The sequence below is a fragment of the Festucalex cinctus genome, chromosome 18, assembly GCF_051991245.1.
Source record: "Festucalex cinctus isolate MCC-2025b chromosome 18, RoL_Fcin_1.0, whole genome shotgun sequence".
In the NCBI taxonomy this organism is placed as follows: Eukaryota; Metazoa; Chordata; class Actinopteri; order Syngnathiformes; family Syngnathidae; genus Festucalex; species Festucalex cinctus.
Window position 1 is genome coordinate 8,493,245 of NC_135428.1, and position 10,210 is coordinate 8,503,454.

General features: G+C 36.8%; 2 protein-coding genes across 3 annotated transcripts; both read left to right on the forward strand.

Annotated features, from left to right (window-relative positions):
- Positions 1 to 318: 318 nt before the first annotated feature.
- On the forward strand, positions 319 to 5,034 carry dpagt1 (dolichyl-phosphate (UDP-N-acetylglucosamine) N-acetylglucosaminephosphotransferase 1 (GlcNAc-1-P transferase)). The gene is made up of 9 exons (XM_077505702.1): positions 319 to 807; positions 881 to 1,001; positions 1,287 to 1,500; positions 1,713 to 1,859; positions 1,963 to 2,047; positions 2,139 to 2,327; positions 2,417 to 2,504; positions 3,452 to 3,607; positions 3,684 to 5,034. Exons 1-9 carry the CDS (start codon positions 653 to 655, stop codon positions 3,747 to 3,749), a joined length of 1,221 nt encoding a protein of 406 aa, XP_077361828.1. The 5' UTR covers positions 319 to 652; the 3' UTR covers positions 3,750 to 5,034.
- Positions 5,035 to 5,488: 454 nt separating this feature from the next.
- hinfp (histone H4 transcription factor) lies at positions 5,489 to 10,146 on the forward strand. Of its 2 annotated transcripts, none has more exons than XM_077505703.1 (9): positions 5,489 to 5,929; positions 6,349 to 6,575; positions 6,667 to 6,778; positions 6,883 to 7,035; positions 7,124 to 7,201; positions 7,436 to 7,556; positions 7,666 to 7,804; positions 8,783 to 8,907; positions 8,980 to 10,146. In XM_077505703.1, the coding sequence occupies exons 1-9, from the start codon at positions 5,767 to 5,769 to the stop codon at positions 9,314 to 9,316; spliced, it is 1,455 nt and encodes a 484-aa protein (XP_077361829.1). In that variant the 5' UTR covers positions 5,489 to 5,766; the 3' UTR covers positions 9,317 to 10,146. The 2 variants fall into 2 exon arrangements, with proteins under 2 accessions (XP_077361829.1, XP_077361830.1); XM_077505704.1 differs by having other exon boundaries at positions 5,896 to 6,035.
- Positions 10,147 to 10,210: the final 64 nt, after the last annotated feature.

Here is a 10,210-nt window from a genome sequence, read left to right on the forward strand (position 1 = left end):
ACAAACATTTGAACACTATTGATCATGCAAAATCTTAGTAGGCCATTCTTAATTTAGCGGTACATTACCGGTATGTCTGTCATGAGTTTTAGTTAGCCTGTAGGATAGCTTCATCAATAATCACAATATTGCAATATTTTGCCACTCTTGTGCAGCTAAAAATTATACCCAAAAATATTAAAACATTTTTCAGAATGATGCATGACAATGAAAATGGTCTTTTCAAATCCTTTCAATTTTAATACACCTTGAGAGGCATATTTTGTGTACAGTAGTGTAATTGGGCACGTAAATATATTTTATCTTGAAAATAATATCCGGAAGTATATTGCCCGTCTGACACCAGGAACCGGACGATGTAACCTGACAGTCGTGGAGGGTTTTTTTTTTTTTCAAACGTAACTCATGTTTTAGCATTAAAACTCGCGAAGGCAACCGTTATGACTTACTGTTGAGATTTATGGAGCTATTCATTATTTGTACCGATTATGCGTCGCAGTATATTGTCTTAAAATGGCAGCATGACGTGTTTATGTCTTGAGTGGCGATAGCCAGAGTTTCTTCATTGAGTAACTGACTGGTCAGCGACACATTAATTGCACAATTCGGCGACTTGTTAGGACTCAAAAAGAAGCACAAAAACGCCTGTAAAATGTCGCCGTCGCCGTTCTTGCCTCTGCTCATCAATGGCCTCATGTCAGCACTCGGCTGCTTGGCCACAATGAAGCTGATTCCCACTTTCAAGGACCATTTCATCTCGGCCAGATTGTACGGCATGGACCTAAACAAACTGACAAAAAATAAAGTGTGAGTGCCATTCTCTTGGATTGTGTTTAGGACGAATAGAAAAAAAATGCTTGAGCCTCTTCTGCTTCTCTAGTCCAGAATCACAGGGTGTCATCAGTGGGACAGTCTTCCTCATCATCCTCTTCTGCTTCATCCCAGTGCCTTTCCTTAGTTGCTTTGTGGGAGACCAGTGCAATGGCTTTCCACATGATGAGGTAGGTAGGGCCGCCCGAAACCCAGTAGTAGGAAGTAGTTTGTTGCAGTGACATGGAGGAATGTGAAGCAGGAAACATTTAACGACTCCGCAACACAAGAATATTCCTCATCCTCATCGTGACATATACTTGTGTCTTGTGCCATCCTGCAAACTTCTGTTGTTTAAAAACTCTCTGTGTAATCTTGTATTTTTTTCAGTGCAGTTAATTTATGGACATCACAAACAACTTTAACTACAAAAATGATGTTTCTGGATGTAAATCAATCACTCACTGTTTCTTCAGTTTGTGCAGCTGATCGGTGCACTGCTCGCCATCTGCTGCATGATCTTCCTGGGATTCGCCGATGACGTGCTCAACCTGCGATGGAGACACAAGCTCCTGCTTCCTACCATGGCCTCCCTGCCACTTCTCATGGTCTATTTCACCAACTTCGGCAACACGGTCATCCTGGTCCCCAAACCGTTCAGAGCACTGCTGGGGCTGCATTTGGATCTAGGCGAGTTGGTTTGGTTGATGTAAACTCACTGGCCACAACAAACATTTTTGGATTTTTTTTTTCTTTCTCTCTATTAGTATTTATTTGAAAAACACGGTTTATAAATCTTTTCATATTAATACATATGAGTTGTGTATAAAGCCCTGCTTTGTAATTTGCTTCTCACAGCTGATTAATAAAAAAAATAATTTAACTACACTTTCTTTTGACAGGTATTCTCTACTATGTGTACATGGGCATGCTAGCAGTCTTCTGCACCAACGCCATCAACATCCTGGCTGGCATTAACGGCATTGAGTCAGGTCAAGCTCTGTTTATCTCTGGCTCCATCATCATCTTCAACCTGCTGGAGCTCAGCGGTGTGTTGCGATTAATCCATTTCTAAAGTCTATTTGATTCTGTCCATGTGTATCCTTCATAAGATGGGAATGCAGTTTGACTGTTGATATTTCTTCATTTCAGGGGATTACCACGATGATCATGTTTTCTCTCTCTACTTCATGATGCCGTTCTTCTTCACCACTTTAGCACTTTTTTACCACAACTGGTATGCCAACTCTCTCATCTGATGCAATTGATGTCAAACAACAGACTATTGTTTCAATATTCTTGCAATTGTTTGGGTTTTTATGTGATAGGTACCCCTCATCCGTGTTCGTTGGAGATACTTTCTGCTACTTTGCAGGCATGACCTTTGCTGTTGTTGGAATCCTAGGACACTTCAGCAAAACAATGCTGTTGTTTTTCATTCCTCAAGTGGTTAACTTTCTCTACTCCTTGCCTCAGCTTTTTCACATCATCCCCTGTCCTCGACACAGACTTCCCAGGTAGGATACATACACATTTCATGTGATGTCCATTTCATCGTTGGACTCCCTTATCCATTTTCTTTGCTATTATAATATGCACTTGTAAGGTTGAATCCAGACACAGGCAAACTGGGGATGAGTTACTCTAAATTCAAAAGAAAGGACCTTTCCAAACTAGGACATCTCATTCTGCAGGTAAGTTCAATACAAGATCTCATTTGAGATAGTTATGTTGACATTATTTATTAATTGGAGTTTGCAGTATTGTTTTTAATGCTGTGTAATTGATCAAAATTCAATTACAATTTAAATTTTTACACTCCACAATTACAAAATCAACATAATTGTAAAAAAATAATATTACTATTAGATTATTAATACAAATTTTTGAGTTGTTTAAATGTATACATTTGTACCATTTTTTAGATTTTAAAATACTAATTTAATACATTTTGTTTCATTCAAAAGGAACTTTATATAATTAGTTTCAAATAATTTTATTTGTTTGAAATTAATATTTTTTTTATTAGTTTTTTTTTTTTTTTTTTTTTTTTTTACATTTAAACATTTACTTGTTTTTTTTTTTTTTTTTTTTTTTAAATAAAAAATCGTCCTAATTTTTGGTCTAAAAGGAACTTACATTATTATAGCGTTTTTATTTTTTTAATTAGTCTTAATATTTTTAAATTCACAACAACAACAAAAAATAGTTTGAATAATCAGGATTTCAATTACTGCAAAAATAATCGTGATTATTATTTTTTCCATAATCAAGCAAAAAAAAAAAATTTAAAAAAATAAAAAATAATCAAGCAGCCGTAATTGTAATACAGCACTGCATCATATTTTGAAATGCTTCTAATACCAGTAAGTCTTACTTAACAATATAATAAGGAATAATATTAGAAACATTATGCATGTGGTTCCCTGCGATTGGCTAGCAACCAGTTCAGGGTGTATCCCACCTACTGCCCGAAGCCAGCTGGGATAGGCTCCAGCACCCCTGCAACCTCTGTGAGGAGCAAGCGGTTAAGAAAATGGATGGATGGATTATGCATGTGGAAATAAATATTAAATGTCAGGCTTCTAGCTGCTATTTTCGTATTCAGTGTTTGTTGTATAACAAACTGCCTCCTCGACAGGTTGCAGAGTTACTGAATCTCCTTGAGGTGCGCAGAGGCGAAGAAGATGATGATGAATTTATTGAGTGCAACAACATGACCTTAATAAATCTTGTGTTGAAATTCCTCGGTCCAACCCACGAGAGAAATCTCACTGCCATCATGCTCCTAATACAGGTAGAGCCAAAACAGCTCAAGCAGCTTATCTACTTTAAAAAGAACATGAATGCTTGATTTTTTTGTGTGTGTGCAGGTAATGGGAAGTGCATTGGCGTTTGGGATCCGTTACCATCTGGTGCGCCTCTTCTACGACGTCTAGAGGATGACAGAGAAAACGCATATTTCTGGAACAACTTTACAGGCTCATTGTTTGTGTGCCTTTTAAAATATTCTATTACCTCAGTTACTTTAGATCCTCAGCCTCAATGTGTGGCAAAGACCCAGTGTCAGGGAGATTATAGAATATGTTCGCATCATGTACAACTATGACAGAAATCATTCTGCAGTTTGCAACTCTAATTTCAATGAATTACCATCTGAAACGTGTAACCATGTTTTAGTAATTGTGATCATTCTGGCATGCCAAAGAGTATATTTTTGTACGGGAGGTTTATGTGTGAACTTTATAGAGCAGCAATCCATGGGTTCAATCATCCCAATCGACTTTCACTTTATTTATTGGGATGTTATGTAAATAAAAGGGATTTTAATTTTATTATCCTTTTTTTAGGGATGCACGATAATGCTATTTTCAACCGATACCGTTAAACCAATAATTCAGAAAGTGCCAATGTCGATAACCGATAAGTAAGCCGATAATTCTTTGCAAAATTAACTTGAATACAAATATACTTTTGTGTCATACTATAAGTCTAACGTACAAATACATTGAAACATTGTTTAAAGCACTATGAAGTTTAATTTTGATATCTCATTATGATGTCACAAATATACAACACTATCATAAGATCGGGAGGAGTTGGGCACAACTTGAGCCTCAACCACAACAGATGGACCAACGCCGCAAGTCTATTATTATCAGTGGATTTCTTTATTATCTGGCTTATCTGTATGATGTCAAATTGGTTGATAATTGCTGATATTTATTGGCGGATTTCTTTATTATCTGGTTCATCTTTAAGACATCAAATTGGTCAATAATTGCCGATAATTATCAGCCAGTGATATCGCGCATCCCTATTCCCCCCCCTCTCTGCAGTGGGGGAATTCACATGTCCCAGCAGATAATGGAAGCGTAAACTGATCACGTGATAATCGAGACATTAAACCCACTCAGCACAAAGTATAAAAGCTACTTTCAAACCATGGACTCTGGTGCACAATTAGCAATTAAACGTAAGGTAATATGCAACTGAATATATATTTTTTAAGTTACTGAAAAAAGGTAAATGTGTTCTGTTCTCTCCTCTCCATGTTATTCTACTTTTTTTTTCTTTTCTTTTTTCCCCTCACTATAAGGACTCAATGTTTTGTCAAAAGGCACTGGACTACTGTGTGACTGGACTAGAATGTGACTTCAAATGGTATACTGGTGATTGTAAATATGGTTGGCACAAACTGTAAAATAAAGGCTGAAATCCACATTCCATATCAATATAATTTGTTCATATATATTAGGGATTACCAGTTTCGGTCCTTGAGGTCCGGAGTCCTGCAGGTTTTAGATGTTTCCGCCTACCAACAGATCAGGATCCTTAGCAGGCATGCTGATGAGCTGATTATATGAATCAGGTGTGCTAGGGGGCGGAAACATCTAAAACCATATATGTATATGTCAATTAATATGGTATAATCTAAAAGGTTGTTACTGAAACTGAAATTCGGCCAAACGCACCTTTATTTTTTAGGTCTACAAGCCAGTAAATTAGTTTAATATTAATGTAGAAACCTTTAAAATATATTGTGACATTTTAATGTCAATATTAAAAATACATAAAAATAATACTGGTTTTACGAGTGAAAATTGTAACTGGTTGGTTTTCACGTTCCTTCTTGCGGAACTTTTGACACTGGGAACCATGACACTGTATTGTCTCCGACGGACCGTTAAAAGCGCTGCACAGCCCGTATAAAGGAACCTGTTCTAGATGTTTACATCTTTGTCGTGCTCAAAACAGCTAGTATCTACACCGGAGCTTGTTTTTCTTTGATAATTTGAATAACTTTTCTTACTCTGTTGCTCTATCTTCGGAAAGTTTTCAGAAGCTACTCAGTGTTTTAAAGATAATGTGAAATAAATACTTCATTACGTGGACCTAGCCGCCGGTTAGTTTTTTTTTTTTTTTTTTTTTAATCTAAACTATTCATTCCAGGAGATGCCTCCCAATAAACGATTGCAGAAAACTACGCTGACATTAGAATGCGAGTGGGGATCGTGTCATGAGTCGTTCAGTCAAATGGAAAAATTCTGCAAGCATGCGGAGGTTCATTTGGATGCAGTGAACATGGCGGAGGAGGAGGATGAAGAAGAATCGGAGGGTGAGTTAATCTCGAAGCCATCATATTGTTCCTCTGTGCCCGTTCACTGGCTCGTGAGAAATATGGAGAACGACACGTTTAATCGTGGGGATCATCTGTTAGAAAGGTAGGGTGAAGCCTACTACAATACGTCAATGAACGTAAACATAGCAGACGTGTCAGCTCACAATTCCATCAGTTCCATTACACAAGCCCAGCTTGTTAGAAACTTTTTGAAAACTTAAAAAAAAAAAAAAAAGTCCTTGACCTTATTGCGTTTAATTGGAAATTAGGTTCAGAGTGTACATTTGACTTCAATTTAAAATATATATAGTTATATTTTATTATTTAAATGGTTAAGCTTTAGTGGAGGCCATTTTTTTAATCTGCCCCTGTTTTCAATATTATTGTGGACTACTTTTCCAATCTTTTCTAAATAGTTGAGAGAAACTGCCTTTGGAGAGACTGCGGTTTCTGCTCTATGGATGGTCCTGGAGAGTTCCGGCGACATGTCTTCTTTCACTGTTACCATACAAAGCTGAAACAGATGGGACAGCAGGCACTTAATGGCCAGGCAGAAATTGGCACATGCTCCTTTAGCGACCAAAGCCGCAACATTGTCCCTGAAATACCTGACAATTTTATCTGCCTGTGGCAAGACTGTGAGGTATGCTTGGGTTATTTGTGAAATGTCTTATATAATCCGTTATGTAAGGTTTTAAAATGTAATTGCTTCTTTTTCTGCATGTTTCTTAAAGCAACCGCCTTATGAGAATCCAGAGTGGTTCTACAGACATGTGGAGCTTCACAGCTTCTCTATAGACATACCAGCAAAAGAGTGTGAATTCCAATTACGCTGTGGATGGAAGGGTAAGTCAAGTCAGTTCATAGTTCAGAAATGACAGTTGTTTCTAATACAAATGCTATCATGGGTTTTCTTTCTCCTTTAAAAAAAAAAAAAAAAAAAAAATCAGATTGCGATGCTACTGCGAAAGGTCGTCCTAAATTACGGGAGCATCTCCGCACCCACACCCAGGAGAAGGTTGTGGCATGTCCAGGTTGTGGAGGGATGTACGCCAGTAACACAAAATTCTTTGACCACATCATTCGACAAAGTGCTATGGAAGGTGGAAATAGATACACTGGGCAGGGATATGGGTTAATGATCGAAACTGGAGAATTTGCATGATGTGTTTTGATGATTGTTTGCTCTAGGCCAAAGGTTCCAGTGTTCCCACTGTCTAAAACGCTTTGCAACAGAGAGACTGCTCAGAGACCACATGAGGAACCACGGTTAGTAGCTAGCTATAGTATTTCATATTATTTCTAAGTTCCCATGACACTAGCCTATTTACCCTTTCAAGAAATTTTAGCAGCCATGGTCATCAGCTACATTACTAAAAAAATATATTTTTCCTGTCTTACATTTCTCCATATGAAAAATATTCTCAATAAGCTATATATAATCCATGAGTTCACTTTTCCATGCCATATGATCGTAATATCGTTTGTCTCTGCTTTGTTTAGTGAGCCACTACAAGTGCCCGTTGTGTGACATGACTTGCCCTTCACCTTCAGCGCTGCGCAACCATATAAAGTTCCGACACAGTAATGAGAAGCCATATAGCTGTGACTACTGTGAATACAGGTAGCACATCCTGCAAAGCTGATTTATTATTATTATTTTTTTGAAGGAAAAGTGCAGCTACTCATTTTTCATTTCTAAAATGCTTGATATTCTGATATCCTATCTGTAGCTGTAAGAATCTGATGGATCTACGTAAACATCTGGACAGCCACAGCAGCGATCCTGCTTACCACTGCGAAGTCTCTGGCTGCGGTTTCACCTCTCGCACTCCTGTCACCATGAAGACTCACCACAAAAAGGAGCATGAGGTAAGAAGGGCGATACAATGTTCCGCTATTGTATCATTATTCACCCACCACAGATCGGCTACATTGCTGAGTTTTTTTGTTTGTTTTTTTAAGTAATGTATCATGTCTGTTTATAGCAATATATTTTTAATGGCCTTTTACTGTCTGCAGTGTTACTTTGATTTAACGTTCAATTTGTTTTGTGACCAAGCTTGTCACATAATTTACACATATTGTACATGAAAAAAAAAAAAATCAATTGAAATGCCATTAATCTGTTCCAGAATGGCAAAAAAACAAACATTTTTTTATATTTATTTAGTAAAGAAACAGTATTTTATTAAGAGTAGTTTAGTATTATAAAATATTAATATAAAAACAATAAAAGAGACTGTAAATAAACTGTTTTATAATTTTTAATTAAGCTTAATGTTAAAAGTAGTGTTTTGAGAAGTTTTTAGTGTTACCTATATAAAAACTTTTTTCGCATAATTTACACATGATGTATATGGAAAAAAAAATCCCGTTGAATTGCCATTGAACTGTTCCAGAATGCCAAAAAATCAAATTTTTTTTAATCATTTATTTAGTAAAGATTTATTAATAGCAGTTTCATATTCTAAACTATTAATATAAAAACATAATAAAAGAGACTGTAAAGAATTAAACTGGTTTTTAGTGTTAACCTACGTAAAAACGTTTTCCCACATAATTTACACATACTCTATTTGAAAAAAATCCCATTGTAATGCTATTAATCTGTTCCAGAATGACAAAAAAAATCCTAATTTTTAAATATTTATTTAATAAAGAGAGTATTTTATTAATAGTAGTTTAGTATTGTAAAATATTAATATAAAAACATAATAGAAGAGACTAAAGAATTGAACTGGCTTATAATATGTAATTAAGCTGAATGTTAAAAGTAGAATGTTTTTAGAGTTTGAGCAGTATAATTTTTTTTTAATTCTCATACTCTCCTAAACTGTCTTTTTCCAGGGGAATTTTATCGCTCGCTACAAGTGCCATGTGTGCGATCAGTGCTTCACCAGGGGAAATAACCTCACGATCCACCTGCACAAAAAACACCAGTTCAAATGGCCTTCTGGACACCCGCGTTTCAGGTATGTGACACTGAATTAAAAATGCGTATACAGTGACGTATGCAACATGACTTCCGCAATCACGGCTACCAGGTACAAGGAGCACGACGACGGCTTCTTGCGGCTGCAGCTGATCCGCTACGAGAGTGTGGAGCTGACCGAGCAGCTGATGCGAGAGAGGCAAAGCGGACACGCCGAGGAGGGCGAAAAGTCACCCAGGGCCGCTCCTTCAGAGATGCAGGTCGAGCTGAGAGGGTTGCTGCTGGAGGAGCAGAAGACGGAGGCGCCCGCCGTCAGCTGTGAGGAGGGCAGTCAGGAAGAGGGCATCTTGTTCTCTATTCTCACCGGAGGTTTGACGCAGGCGGCGGACAATACCGTCATACTACAGTACCAGGATGCTGCTCAAGAACAAGACATGCAGACAGTTTGACCTCTTTCACCACTCTGGTGAGCCATGTGTGAATACTGTACAATGGTGCCTTGAGATACAAGTACCTGGCTGATGTTTTGTTTTGATTTGGGAATGTAACCTTGAGTAATGGTGGCAGCAAACTAAACTCACTTCATGTTAAGCAACAGTTTGATACAAAGTGAGTAAATCTTCCAAAAAGAGACTTCAAACTCTTCTAGAAGGAAATGAAATCTTTATGATCAAGCTGATTATTTCTATATGTTTTGTTTAATTATGTTATGATGACTCAAAGTAAAATAATATTTTTAAAAAAAAATCACATTAAATACAATTTTTGAGCAGGTCAGAACGGATTAATGACATTTCCAGTTATCTAAAATGGGGGACTATGATTTGTGTTTGAGTTAAGCACATGGTCACAAAACGAATTAAATTCGTATCTTAAGGCATCACTGTACTTTTTTTTTTTTTTTTTAAATCACAGTTTCAGTGAATGGTAAAATGTGATCATAAAGTTTAATTATTTTGTCCATCAAAATTACCAGCCTATATTAGGCAATGGATTTTTTTTTTTCCCTCCCCCATTTTCCTTGCCAACATTGTGAAGAACTACATTGTCTGTACTTTTGTATACTGTACTTATAACTTGAATTCATCTAATGTGCCCTACCTCCTATATAGCAACGGGACGTAACATCATCATCAATGATCATGAAGGTTATTTAATGATAACTATGACAAAGTGAATGGCATCCACACTACAATATACGTAAGGACTACCACATTGTCATGTTTTTGTACTGTACACATTCTTAAATTAAAATAGTTTCAAATATTCTGCCGTAAAATGTTTGTTTTTCATCCATCCATTCATTTTCTATACTGCTTATCCTGTTCAAGTTTGCATGGAAC